The sequence below is a fragment of the Somniosus microcephalus genome, chromosome 7, assembly GCF_052327205.1.
Source record: "Somniosus microcephalus isolate GS21.2 chromosome 7, FLI_Smic_1.0, whole genome shotgun sequence".
NCBI classification, from domain to species: Eukaryota; Metazoa; Chordata; class Chondrichthyes; order Squaliformes; family Somniosidae; genus Somniosus; species Somniosus microcephalus.
The window spans coordinates 250415166-250430458 of NC_140993.1; the positions used below are offsets into that span (position 1 = coordinate 250415166).

A 15293-nucleotide genomic window follows, 5' to 3' on the forward strand; every position below is an offset into this window, starting at 1 on the left:
TTCTGATCATGCGTTGTCTTTCCACAACGATAACATTTGCCAGAACTCTCACCCAATTTGTGTGCACTGAGCTCCGGTGACCGTAGCTGCATTACTGCCGTGCCTCTCGCTGCGGCTTCGTGTGCTGCTGCCATAGTGACCGCCTTCTCAAGCATCAGCTCATTCTCCTCGAGCAGTCGCTTTTGTGTATCCTGTTTAAATAAACCACACACAAATTTGTCTCATAGTGCATCTGTCAGTCCCGTTCCAAACTGGCAATATTTCGCTAATTTACGCAATTCCAGCAAATATTCAGCATTGCTTTCATGCTGTAGCTGCCTTCTGTCGTAAAATTTAAATCGTTCCGCTAGCATCAGCGGCGTGGGGTTTAGATGATCTTTCAGGACAGTAACAATCTCATCGAACGTCTTATCCGCCGGTTCATCTGGTGATAACAGGTGTTTCAATTGCCCGTATGTCTTCGCACCCATTAAATTTAATAATGTTAGAGCTTTATCTTGGTCACGAATTTTATTGGCCTTACAATAATGTTTTACTCTTTCAACATATATGGCCCAATCTTCGAGGTCACTATCAAAGGTGCTAATATTCCCGTGTTTAGGCATTGTAGATTTGCAATTTCTCAGATTTTTTTTTTTTTTACTGCTATCCAAGGTGGCGGCTTCCCGCTCTTGCCGTCGTCCTCCGCCCACAAAATGGCGGTTTTCCCGCGCTTGGCGGTCTTCACCCGTCCCCCAACGCCGTCTCCCTTCAGCCCCCGAGTGCGGCCCTTATCTTCGCCGCGATCGCCCGAGTGCGGCCCTTATCAGCGGATGCGATCGCTGGATCGCGAAGCGACTCTCGGCTCTTATCAGGAGATGCGATCGCTCTGTTGAAACGCCTCCCGCTCGAAGCGGCTCTCGCGCCCTATTCCTCCAGCTCCCCCAGCCCCGTTCGTGCAGCCAACGCGGTCGACTGCCTGTCGCGTCGCTGCCCGGCTCAGACAACGGCTTACCCACCACCAAGCTGGAGAAGAAGCTGACGGTCGCCGATGGAGGCTCCGAGGTCAGGATGGAGAGGGTGGAAACCTCTCTGCAACGTCCTGGCTGTGGACGAAGCTGCCGTGGAGTGACTGCCGCAGGGTCCGAATCAGACTCGTCGCCAGTGTTAAATCTGTGAGTTGTTCAAGTAATTAATACTCAGACTTAATCAGTAACAATAAAACAGGTCTTTACTGGTTGGAGGTAGGGACTATATGTTGGTCTTTACTTCATGCCCACAGGCGGGAACTGAGGGGAGATCAGTACCCACAGTACTATTTATACCCCTATGGCCAGGAGTGGTACTGCGTATCACTACGCCCTACAAGTAGTGCAGTCCTGTCCATAGGTTCAAAGTAGCACACATATTACATACACAACAGTTCCAAGGAAAACAACCCCAGCCTATCCAATCTTTCCTCATAGCTAAAGTTTTCCAGTCCTGGCAACATCCTCGTAAATCTCCTCTGCACCCTCTCCAGTGCAATCACATCCTTCCTGTAATGTGGTGACCAGAACTGCATGCAGTATTCAAGCTGTGGCCTAACCAGTGTTGTATACAGTTCTAGCATAACTTCCCAGCTCTTATATTCTATGGCTCGGCTAATAAAGGAAAGCATTCTGTATGTGTTTTTAACTACTTTATCGACCTGTCCTACTACCTTTAAGGATCTGTGGGCATACACTCCAAGGTCCCTCTGTTCCTCCACACATCTCAGTATCCTCCCATTAATTGTGTATTCCCTTGTCTTGTTGCCCCCACCCCAAATGCATTACCACACACTTTTCCGGATTGAATTCCAGTTGCCACTTTTCTGCCCAACTGACCAGTTCATCGATATCTTCCTGCAGCCTAAAGCTTTCCTCCTCACTGTCAACCACACGGCCAATTTTTGTATCATCTGCAAATTTCTTTATCATGCCCCCTACATTTAAGTCTAAATCATTAATATATACTACAAAAAGTAAGGGATCGAGTACTGAGCCCTGTGGAACCCCACTGGAAACAGCCTTCCAGTCACAAAAATTCCTCTCAACCATTAACCATTGTTTCCTGCCACTGAGCCAATTTTGGATCCAATTTGCCATTCTCCCTTGGATCCCATGGGCTTTTACTTTTTTGATCAGCCTGCCATGTGGGACCTTGTCAAAAGCCTTGCTAAAATCCATGTAGACTACATCAAACGCACTGCCCTCATCGACCCTCCTTGGTGCCTCTTCAAAGAATTCAATCAAGTTAGTCAGACATGACCTTCCCTTAACAAAACCATGCTGACTGTCCTTGATTAATCTGTGTCTTTGTAAATGAAGGTTAATCCTGTCCCTCCAAATTGATTCCAATAATTTGCCCACCACCGAGGTTAAACTAACTGGCTTGTAATTGCTCGGTTTATCCCTTCCTCCCTTTTTAAACAATGGTACAACGTTAGCAGTTCTCTAATCCTCTGGCACCACTCCTGTAGCCAGGGAGGATTGGAAAATGATGGTCAGTGCCTCTGCATTTCCTCCCTTGCTTCTTTTAATAGCCTCGGATATATTTCCTCTCTGACCACTTCCTCGTATCGCTCTCCACCCACATCCCCCCACCACCCACATCCCCCCACCACCCACCAACCCTACTTCCTTCTGTGTGCACCCCTGGAAAAAAATCTCTCCCAACTCTCTTACAACTGCACTTACAAGATCCCAACTGTCCAGCCTTTGGCACTCCATTCACCGCGACATTTCAGCAGCTACCAATCTAATCAACCACACCCTCCCCACCACCTTTGTTGCCCTAGTCCCTATTAAAACAATTACTCTCTCTCACTCTGGCTGTTCCTCCTGGTATGACTCTCATCTTCGCTTCCTTAAGTCCAAGGGATGCAGACTTGAACGGATATGGCGGAGACGTGAGTTCAAATCCCACCACGGCAGCTGGGGAATTTTAATTCAGTTAATTAAATAATCTGGAAAAAAAACTAGTATCAGTAATGGTAACCATGAAACTATCGGATTGTCGTAAAAACCCATCTGCTTCACTAATGTCCTTTAGGGAAGGAAATCTGCCGTCCTTACCTGGTCTGGCCTATATGTGACTCCAGACCCACAGCAATGTGGTTGACTCTTAACTGCCCTCTGAAACGGCTCAGCAAGTCACTCAGTTGTAACAAACCGCTACGAAACAAAATAATAAGAATGAAACTGGACGGACCACCCAGCATCGACCTCGGCATCGACCTCAGCTACGGCAACGGCACACCCAGCCCAGTCAACCCTGCAGAGTCCTCCTCACCAACATCTGGGGACTTGTGCCAAAATTGGGAGAGCTGTCCCACAGACTAGTCAAGCAACAGCCTGACATAGTCATACTCACAGAATCATACCTTTCAGCCAATGTCCCAAACTCCTCCATCACCATCCCTGGGTATGTCCTGTCCCACCGGCAAGACAGACCCACCAGGGGTGGTGGCACAGTGGTTTACAGTCAAGAAGGAGTGGTCCTGGGAGTCCTCAACATTGACGCCGGACCCCATGAAGTCTCATGGCTTCAGGTCAAGCATGGGCAAGGAAACCACCTGCTGATTACCACCTACCGCCCTCCCTCAGCTGATGAATCAGTACTCCTCCATGTTGAACACCACTTGGAAGAAGCACTGAGAGTAGCAAGAGCACAGAATGTACTCTGGGTGGGGGACTTCAATGTCCATCAGCAAGAGTGGCTCGGTAGCACCACTACTGACCGAGCTGGCTGAGTCCTGAAGGACATAACTGCCAGTCTGGGCCTGCGACAGGTGGTGAGTGAACCAACAAGAGGGAAAAACCTACTTGACCTCGTCCTCACCAATCTACCTGTCGCAGATGCATCTGTCCATGACAGCATTGGCAGCAGTGACCACCGCATAGTCATTGTGGAGACGAAGTCCCGTCTTCACACTGAGAACACCCTCCATTGTGTTGTGTGGCACTACCACCATGCTAAATGGGATAGATTCAGAACAGATCTAGCAGCTCAAAACTGAGCATCCATGAGGCGCTGTGGGCCATCAGCAGCAGCAGAAATGTATTCCACCACAATCTGTAACCTCATGGCCCGGCATATCCCTCACTCTACCATTACCACCAAGCCAGGGGACCAACCTTGGTTCAACAACGAGTGTAGAAGGGCATGCCAGGAGCAGCAGCAGGCGTACCTAAAAATGAGGTGCCAACTTGGGGAAGCTGCAACACAGGACTACATGCATGCTAAAAAGCGGAAGCAGCATGTTATAGACAGGGCTAAGTAATCCCACAATCAACGGATCAGATCAAAGCTCTGCAGTCCTGCCACATCCAGTCGTGAATGGTGGTGGACCATTAAACAACTAACGGGAGGAGGAGGCTCCGTGAATATCCCCATCCTCAATGATGGTGGAGCCCAGCACATGAGTGCAAAAGACAAGGCTGAAGCGTTTGCAACTAACTTCAGCCAGAAGTGAGGAGTGGATGATCCATATCGGCCTACTCCCGAGTTCCCCACCATCACAGAAGCCATTCTTCAGCCAATTTGATTCACTCCTCGTGCTATCAAGAAACGGCTGCACACACTGGATACAGCAAAGACTATGGGCCCCGACAACATCCCAGCTATCATGCTGAAGACTTGTGCTCCAGAACTAGCCGCGCCTCTAGCCAAGCTGTTCCAGTACAGCTACAACACTGGCATCTATCCGACAATGTGGAAAACTGCCCAGGTATGTCCAGTCCACAAAATGCAGGACAAATCCAACCTGACCAATTACCGCCCCATCAGCCTACTCTCAATCATCAGCAAAGTGATGGAAGGTGTCATCGACAGTGCTATCAAACAGCACTTACTCACCAATAACCTGCTCACTGATGCCCAGTTTGGGTTCCGCCAAGACCACTTGGCTCCCGACCTCATTACAGCCTTGGTCCAAACATGGACAAAGGAGCTGAATTCCAGAGGTAAGAGTGACTGCCCTTGACATCAAGGCAGCATTTGACCGAGTGTGGCATCAAGGAATCCTAGTAAAACTGAAGTCAATGGGAATCGGGGAAAAAAACTCTCCACTGGCTGGAGTCATACCTAGCACAAAGGAAGATGGTTGTGGTGGTTGAACGTCAATCATCTCAGTGCCAGGACATCACTGCAGGAGTTCCTCAGGGCAGTGTCCTAGGCCCAACCATCTTCAGCTGCTTCATCAATGACCTTCCCTCCAACATAAGCTCAGAAATGGGGATGTTCGCTGTTGACTGCACGGTGTTCAGCGCCATTCGCAACTCCTCAGATAATGAAGCAGTACATACCTGCATGCAACAAGACCTGAACAACGTTCAGGCTTGGGCTGATAAGTGGCAGGTAATATTCGCGCCACAGAAGTGCCAGGCAATGACTATCTCCAACAAGCGAGAGGCTAACCACCTCCCCTTGACATTCAATGGCATTACCATCGCCGAATCCCCCACTATCAACATCCTAGGGGTCACCATTAACCAGAAACTTAACTGGACCAGCCACATAAATACTGTGGCAACAAGAGCAAGTCAGAGGCTAGGTATTCTGCAGCGAGTGTCTCATCTCCTGACTCCCCAAAGCCTTTCCACCATCTACAAGGCACAAGTAAGGAGTTTGATGGAATACTTTCCACTTGGCTGGATGAGTGCAGCTCCAACAACACTCAAGTAGCTCGACACCATCCAGGACAAAGCAGCCCATCCACCACCTTAAACAGTCACTCCCTCCGCCACCGGCGTACCGTGGCTGCAGTGTGTACCATCTACAAATGCACTGCAGCAACTCGCCAAGGCTTCTTCGGCAGCACTTCCCAAACCTGTGACCTCTTCCACCTAGAAGGACAAGGGCAGTAGGTGCATGGGAACACCACCAGCTCCAAGTTCCCCTCCAAGTCACACACCATCCTGACTTAGAAATATATCGCCGATCCTTCATCGTCGCTGGGTCAAAATCCTGGAACTCCCTACCTAACAGCACTGTGGGAGTACTATCACCACACGGACTGCAGCAGTTCAAGAAGGCGGCTCACCACCACGTTCTCAAGGGCAACTAAGGATGGGCAATAAATGCTGGCATTGCCAGCGATGCCCTGATCCCATAAACAAATACAAAAATGTTTTTAAAAAACAGGTTTAGTCATTCACCGCCAGATCTAGCTGGACCAGTTAAAGCACTATCGGGTCCTGCTCTCGTCTGCCAAAATTGCTCACTATTCTAGAATCATTCTGGAATGCAAAGATAAACCCTGGCTTCTATTCTCCACTGCTAACCGTCTTCTTAAACCCCTGTTCCCTGTCTCCTCCACCCTCACCTCCAACAACAAATGTGAGGAGCTCGTGAACTTCTTTATCTCTAAGATTGAGACCATCCGTTCAGCTGCCTCTGCCACTTCCCTTCCTTTCCCTAGCCCACCAGGCCAAACGTCCTTTAAGGTTCCCCCCTCTCCTAGCCCTGAACTCACATCTTCAGTTTCTCTCCAATCTCCCCTCATGACTTCTCCACACTCATCTTGTCCATGAGACCCACTTCTTGCTCCTTCGACCCTATTCCCACCAAACAGCTGACCACCCAACTTCCTTTTCTGACTCCCATGTTAGCTGACATTGTTAACGGTTCTCTCTCCTCCGGTACTGCCCCCCTGTCCCTCAAATCTGCCGTCATCACCCCTCTCCTTTAAAAACCAACCCTTGACCCCCTCCATCCTTGCAAACTAGTGCCCCATCTCCAACCTCCCTTTCCTCTCCAAAGTCCTTGAACATGTTGTCGCCTTCCAAATCCGTGCCCATCTTTCCCGCAACTCCATGTTTGAATCCCTCCAATCAGGTTTCTGCCCCTGCCACAGTCCCGAAATGGCTCTCAACAAAGTCACAAATGACATCGTTTGTGACTCTGACAAAAGTAAACTATCCCTCCTCGTCCTACTTGACTTGTCTGCAGCCTTTGACACAGTTGACCACTCCATCCTTCTCCAACGCCTCTCCACTGGGGTGGGACTGCACTCGCCTGGTTCCATTCTTATCTATCTAATCATAGCCAGAGAATCATCTGCAATGGCTTCTCTTCCCGCTCCTGCATCGTTACCCCTGGTGTCCCCCTAGGATCGATCCTTGGCCCCCTCCTATTTCTCATCTACATGCTGCCCCTTGGCGACATCATCCGAAAACACAGTATCAGTTTCCATGTGTACGCTGACGACACACCGCTCTACCACACCACCACTTCTCTCGACCCCTCCATGGTCCCTAACTTGTCAGACTGCTTGTCTGACATTCAGTTCTGGATGAGTAGATATTTTCTCCCATTAAATATTGGGAAGACCGAAGCCATTGTTTTCGGTCCTCGCCACAAACTCTGTTCCCTAGCCACTGACTCCATCCCTCTCCCTAATATCTGTCTGAGGCTGAACCACACTGTTTGCAACCTTGGTGTTATACTTGACCCTGAAATGAGCTTCCAACCACATATCCGCGGCATAACTAAGACCGCCTATTTCCACCTCCGTAACATCGCCCATCTCCATCCTTGCCTCAGCTCATCCGCTGCTGAAATCCTCATCCATGCCTATGTTACCTCTAGACTTGACTATTCCAATACACACCTGGCTGGCCTCCCATGTTCTACCCTACGTAAAAACTTGAGGTCATCCAAAACTTGGCTGCCCGTGTCCAAATTCGCACCAAGTCCCGTTCATACATCACCCCTGTGCTCGCTGACCTACATTGGCTCCCGGTTAAGCAACCCCTTGATTTCAAAATTCTCATCCTTGTTTTCAAATTCCTCCATGGCCTCGTCCCTCCTTATCCCTGTAATCTCATCCAGCCCCACAACTGCCCCGCCACCCCCCCCCCTTGAGATATCTGCACTCCTCCAATTCTGACCCCTTGAGCATCCCTGATTATAATCGCTCAACCATTGGTGGTTGTGTTTCCTGTTGCCTAGGCCCTAAGCTCCCGAATTCCCTGCCTAAACCTCTCCGCCTCTCTTTCCTCCTTGAAGATGCTCCTTAAAACCTACCTCTTTGACCAAGCTTTTGATTTCTCCTTATGTGGCTCGGTGTCAAATTTTTTGCCTTATAATACTCCTATGACGTGCCTTGGGATGTTTTACTACGTTCAAGTTGTTGTTGTTATGCCTCTGTTTATAAAGCCAGGGATCCCGTATGCCTTTTTAACAGTCTTCTCAACTTGTCCTGCCACCTTCAAAGATTTGTGCACGTACACCTCCAGGTCTCTATGTTCCTGCACCCCCTTTAAAATTGTACCAAATAGTATTATAAATATTAGATTTGTTTGGCCAATAACCTTCAGTATAAGTAAGTTGTATAAGGGGCAATTCTGTAAACTGAGGTTCCCAGCAGGGAGCAACCCTCACAGGGTATATGTACTGGAAATTCATTCATTTTCATGGATACAAAATTATGAGCTGTGTGCCTGTGACTTGCTGTGCTACACTCCCCGTGAGCATCAGATCGTGGTACCACCCCTCTAATACCTTGAGTCAGGTACCTGATATATTTCAGCATATTTGCAAATCACTGTTATGTTTGAGCTGAAGTGGGACCACAGTAAACATCAGAAACCTCAGTCTGAGCCCCAAACTATCCATGAGCAATTCTAGAAGAGATTTACGGCTATATATTTACTTATTTTTTTTTGGAACTAGGCGCTAGAATTAAAGGGACCTTCACTATAATGTTCATTTTAAGATATCCACACTGCCCCACAGGAAGAACAGAAGAATCTGCAAGCTTTATAAATGACTCTTGATCTCCAGCAAGAGTGGGGAGAGATTTTTCTTTAGCATGGGATATCAACAGTTTCAACAAATGCCTCTGGAGGACAGTGGTTAGGTAACACTGGTATCTGATAGAGAAACAAACTCTGGATATTAACATTTTTTTGAGGTGAATGGGACAAGAAAAGGGAAAAGTAATGAGGCTCATTATGATGAGAAACGACAAGCTGTGCGTACATTATTCAGGAGTCATGAGGAAAATTGTTGGGGTTGTTACTGTCTTGACAGGTTGATGGTGGTAAATGTTCCCTGTGACAGGCAAAGAAGAACATGTGATGGAAGGGGTAAGGTGTAGGATCAGGGGCCCATACAATCCACCTGTACAGAGACCAGAAACATGTGAAGTGCATTGGCTGCTAGCCTCATGATTGAAGAGGACAATTGAGGAGTAATTTTCTGACTTTGTGCCTCTGGTGGGGGTAGTTCACCGCATTTGGGCACTTGCTGCGCATGCTTTTCCTCCCATTATGGTTGGAAAATTATGCAGATCCTGCACCTGAATTTCCCATATGCAGTCCCAGCTGGCAATGTTTCCCTGCAGGAGTGCAACATTGGTACAGTACACCAGTAGAAAGAGCGAGACATGGCTTGTAGGGCACCACCTAGGCCAAAAACAATAGAGAAAACAGGACAGCCTATATGTCTCTCGATGCGGGAATGCCTGCTTTAGATTGGCATGGTGAGACTTCTGCCCACCCATTGAACGTGGCTCTGACCCTGGCAAACTTCCGGGGGTTTGCCTAATTTAAATGTTTTTTTGGAAGAGCTCCTAGAGATGTTCCCACCTTTGCTTTGGGACCTTGCCACTGGGACGTGGGATATGGCAGCCGCTACACGAGACAAATGCCTACAGCAGCTTAAAAGGGAAGGCAGCCTCTGATTTAATAAAAGAGGTTTGCTGCCCCCTATGGACCAGCAAACGCCACTCATGTGCAACTGCAAATCCTTTGTCCCACATTACATTACTGATCTTTTTTGGTAGCTGGTCATTGCATTTCCCTTAGCAGTGCTGGCCACTTGTTGAATGCTGGCACTGTTAAGTGTTCAGCTGGTGCTAATGACAGATGATGTGATGTATCACATCCCCCTGTCGTTATTGCCTAATTTGAATGCGTCTCCCCATAGTTGGGCCGTCACAGCTGATGTCTGACGTCATTTCCAGCAGAAGGTACATCTGGTGCAAAAATGGGTCCGAAGCTAATGTATTGGGCCCCACCCTGTTTTATGCCCCCTTCTGATCCATTGGTGCTAAAGCAATAGTAAAGAAGGCAAAAGTTGGGCCTGATAAATCAAATAGCAGTGGCCAGATTTTGGCAAACTTGGATTTTAAAAGCCTGTAGATTGTAGGAGGAAGCGAGAGCTATAGGAGGTAGAAGTTTCATAGTTTTGCGGTCTTCCATTCCCCTTTTGAAGTATTTCTGTAACCGGTGATGGAAACCCCATTTTAAAAGCTCTTCAACAAAAATAGCTGGCCAAAAAACTTTTAAAGAATGTTGTTAGATTTAAAGCTACATTCCTGATCTCAATAATAAAAAAGTGGATTAAACATGGCCTTTGATTTTCCTCAGTTCGCTCCCTACTCAACCAGCCATCTAAATTTGTACATAGACATGGGGGTGTGCACAGTTCTAGATCGTGTCCCTTTACCTATTGTCAGTGACCAACATAAATCAGGTCAGGAATACATTAAATGAAACATAATTCTTAAATGTTTCTGGGCAAGAATTATTGTTGAAAAAAGTCATCAAAATAGGTTACACATCTTCACTACCAAATTAAAGTTAAACCGGTTAAATGATACCTTTAACTTTCTGTTCTTTTTTAATCTTTGTACTTTTTTATTTTGCTTTTCTAAATAATTCTGTAACCAGTGGTGTCTTAATTTAATTTTAACTCATGAATTTAAATGCAACAGTTGTGAACTGAAACAGAGCATTTCTCATTTGACATTAAAAGATGCATACATTTAATTAAAGAAATATTCTGAAATATACTCTTTACCCAAATTTTTACTGAATTGTGCAAAATTTACAATTCATTCTTGGGTTCATGGTACATTACAGGTTGCATAGTATTTTGAAGATCTTGCACAATTCTGTACATTTAGGAAGCACTGTGTATTGACAGGATCGGAGTTGTTCTTTGGTAAGGATCTTATGTCAAGCAAGGTCGGTGGGTCAGGCTCACAGGGACAAGGAATTGCTGATGTTTCGGCAATGTTTGTTTGACTCAACAGAGATTGTTATAGCTCAGTTTTATTTTTAAACTTTTATGATTTTAAAATAGGTTTATATCGACCCATCTACTTAATATCGAAGTTCACATATTATCATCTTTATAAACATTTTAAGTGGAATTGGCCAATTGTGAATATTTTGTAATTATATTATCACAAAAGCAATTGAAGATAGATGTTACAAATTTTCACTGCAACCTTATGTCCCTATATGTGCCGTACACCGGATGTATAAATTCATAAAATCTACACTTAAAAATTTTAATTCGTTGGGATATCCGGTTGTAGTACCATTAAGTTCCTACAGTGGTGCCACTGGGAAAACTGTTATCTAATAGTTCTGCATTGCCACCAAGTGGTGTGTCTTAATATCTCAGTACTTGGTAAAGTGCATATTTAAAGGGAAATGATGCAAAACCCTCTTCAAGTGTTCTGTGTTGTCTATTGTCATGGTGTGGAGATGCCGGTGTTGGACTGGGGTGGACAAATGTAAGAAGTCACACAACACCAGGTTATAGTCCAACAGTTTTATTTGAAATCACAAGCTTTCGGAGCGCTGCTCCTTCGTCAGGTGAAGTCAGGTGAGCACGGTGCACAGGGTGGCGGTCCGCTGGGATCTGTGGGGGAGTGGAGGAAGAGCTCTGGGGGGAGTCATCTCACACTGAAGTATTACTGGAATCTGCAAAATTTGTCAAATCTAGAGGTGATGGTATTGGTGAGGTGGAATTTGCTAGCTAGTTGGTGGCAGGGTATAACCTGGGCCTCGTGAAAGAACTGGTCTAGTCTAGTCTACCCATCCGGCCTCCCCCCCCGCCACCGCCAAGAGTGTGAGACCCGGGCGATTTTATTTTCGGAGCCTCGTTAAAATCCGCCCTCACTGACTCCTGCCGGCAGGGATGACATAGTGGTGGGTGGGAGCAGGAAGTCATGCGGCTGCAATGCCACCGCCAGGGACCCACTGAAATAGTCCCCAGCAAGGTAAGTTAGGAAGGAAGGTGGCTGGAGAAGGGGTGGGGGAGCCCAGGACGGAGGATGCCAAAGGTGTCCTTGCTGGGCCCTACACTCCTGAGCATACAATCTAGGCTGATACTTCAGTGCAGTAATAAGTGAGTGCTGCACTATCGGAGGTCTGTCTTTTGGATGAGATGTTCAACCAAACCCGTTCTGCCCTCTCAGGTTTCATGGCGCTATTCAAACAAGAGCAGTATAGCTTTCCTGATGTCCAGGCCAAATCTTATCCTTCAACCAACACCACTATCTGGATATTTATCTCATTGCTGATTGTGGAAGCTTGCTGTGTGCAAATTGGCTGCCATGTTTGGCAACATTACTACAACAGTGACGACACTTCAAAAATACTTCATTGGCTATGAAAGACTTTGGGACATCCTGAAGATGTGAAAGGTACTATACATGCAAATTATTTATTTCTATGTGGCATGAATGCTACCTGTCACTTAGCCCAAGCCTGAATGTTGTCCAGGTCCTGCTGTAAGCTTTCATGGGCATATCAGAGGAGTTCTGAATGGAGCTGAACACTGCAGAATTATCAGAGGACAGCATCAGTCCTAACCCTATAATAGAAGGGATGTCATTGATGATTCATCTGAAGATGGTTAGGCCAAGGATGTTGTCCTGAGGAACTCTTACAGCAATGTTTTGGGGCTATGATAGGCCTCCAACAACCATGAATATCTTCCTTTGTGTCAGGTATAAAAGGTCTTCCCTTTAACTCCCAATGACCTTGGTTTTCCTAGGGCTCCTTGGTGCCATACTCAGCTGAATGTTACTTTGATGTCCAGGGCAGTTACTCTCACTTCTCTTCTAGCATTCAGCTCTTGTATCCACGCCTCGATCAAGATTGTGAGGAGGTCTGGGGCCGAGTGGTTCTGGCATGAACCTGAACTGAACATAAGCGAGCAGGTTATTGGTGATTCGGTGTCATACTATTGATGACTCCTTCCATCACTTTGCTGGTAATTGGGAAGAGGCTGATAGACAATAATTGGCCGGTTTAGTTTAGTCATGCTTTCTGTGGATAGGACACACTTGGGCAATCTTCCACATTGTTGGGTAGATGTCAGTGCTATAGCTACACCAGAATTGCCTGGTACTTTAAATAACATTTTATATTTTCAATGAATACAGTGGCAAAAGTGAAAAGCTGACCAAAGGAAAATATGAAAATAATCTCCTTGATTTCAGAAAGGTTTTTTTCTCAAATTCCATTTCATCTCAGCCATATTTTAACAGATACAGTATTAGGTGAAGGCTGGAAAAAATGTAAAATGGGAAAACAATGCTTGATGGCAAATATACTAATGTTACTCCTATTAGTGATCTATACACTGCAAAAAAACCCCGAAACCCATGCCACTAAAATGGATTCGTTTAAAGAGAACAGTTTCTGATAAAGAGTTAGTTCATCTTAAAGGTGCATATCTCTGACAGAGACCGACTTGCACTCGTCAGAGGAACCAAATCCAGGACCGAGAATCACAGGCTCCCCACTCCTGGGGTGGGGATTCAGGCATGGTGACTGAACACAGCAAACAGCAAATACCAAGAGGGGACACCCTGGCGGGAGTTTGGAAGCAAGCTCAAAGTCCACTTCCGTCACATTCTATTAGAGTCTCAATATATAAATACAGAGAGTAATAGTTTGGTGTATTTCAGTCGCAGTAGAAAAATAAACTCTGCTTCTTATTCCTTCCCCTGTCACTCTCGCGGGAAGTTGCGAGGACATTTTGAGCGTGAACTCGATTTTGGAGCTGGGAGGGGGGGTTAACTGAAACTTTCGATTGGCCTGGAACAAGTCCCGGGCTCACTCTGCCCGCAGTTTGGAGGGGAGGGGGATCTACTGTAAGCCGGTGTGGGTATTTCCCCTGCACTCTGCCGTTGTTTGCCATGTCAGGCTGTGGTCGCTTGTGGCGGGCCGTGTCCGCTGCTGGAGCTGCGAGCAATGCAGAATTCCGCTCCAAGCTGCCGAGACCCGCTCCAAGCTGCAGCTTCGCCCTGTCTGTATCAGCCAGGAGCTCCACAACAAGCGGCGGCGAGGAGGAGGCAGGTGAGTCTCCCCCCCAGGGGCCGCACTCTGGGTGAATGGCTCCACTTAAAATACAGGCAGCTCCCTAGAAAGAATTTGCACCTCAGGACGTCCCAAAACGAAGTACTTTTTGAAGTATAGTTGCTGTTGTAATGCAGGAAACGTGGCAGCCAAATTGTGTACAGCAAGATCCCACACACAGCAATGTGATAATGACCAGATCATCTGTTTTAAGGTGTTGGTTTGAGGGATAAGTATTGGCCAGGACTCCGGCGGAACCGTCCTCATCATCCAGTAGTGCTGTGGGATCTTTTATGCCCACCCGAGAGGGTTTAACGTCTCATCCAAAAGACGGCACCTCCGACAGTGCACTGTCGTACACCGCGGTCCTGCACTGGAGTGAGTGTCAGCCTAGATTTTGTGCTCAAGTCCCTGGAGTGGGAGTTCAACCGTCTGGCTCAGAGGTGAGAGCTCTACCACTGAGCTAGGGCTGACGGCAAGGGTTAACTTGCTCTGAAACTGCACAGTAATAGCCTTTCTGTGTTTAAATGGGTTTGCAAACTCTATTGGGTTAATGCCTTTTTTAATGCCCATATCAATTGGTTTCCTTGGTGCCAGATTTACCCCGTTTATACCCCAGGGCAGATTGGCCAACTGTTGGCTTCAAAGTCACTAATACAACCTTACAGGGACCGTTCGAGAACCGCTTCTTCTGTACATTGAGGTGAATGAAAGTACCAGATAATGGAGCCTGTGCATAACTTCATCTCTGGTTGTCTAACCTTCCCCAGTCATTGGGAAAAGAGAGAATGTACATTGATATAGCGCCTTTCACAAACTCGGGACGGCCCAAAGCGCTTTACAGCCAATTAAGTACTTTTGAATTATAGTCACTGTTGAGATGTAGGCCAACACTGCAGCCTATTTGCACACAGCAAGGTCCTACAAACACGGTGAGATAAATGACCAGATCATTTGCTCATGGTGGCGTTGGTTGAGGGATAGTTTTTGTCAGGACACCGGGAAAACCCCTCAACTTCTTTGGGGAGACTACACTGGTGGATTGTGCACTCCGCCTGTCCATGGTTTGGACAGCAACAATTTGCATTTAATGGAGAAAAACTTCCTGAGACACTTCATGGAAGAGAAAAGGAGTGGGCATTGAGTTTTTGCAGGTGGGTTAAGCGAAAACTTGGTTGA

At 46.8% G+C, this 15293-nt stretch overlaps 1 protein-coding gene across 1 annotated transcript in view; it reads left to right on the forward strand.

Moving 5' to 3' along the window:
* The first annotated feature begins 13632 nt into the window (after positions 1-13632).
* Positions 13633-15293, forward strand: part of LOC147115227 (uncharacterized) — a 35606-nt gene continuing 33945 nt past the window's right edge. The window contains exon 1 of the mRNA XM_085993604.1: positions 13633-14114. Coding sequence (XP_085849730.1) covers positions 13955-14114 — 160 coding nt within the window. The 5' untranslated portion in view covers positions 13633-13954. The remainder of the gene's footprint in view (positions 14115-15293) is intronic.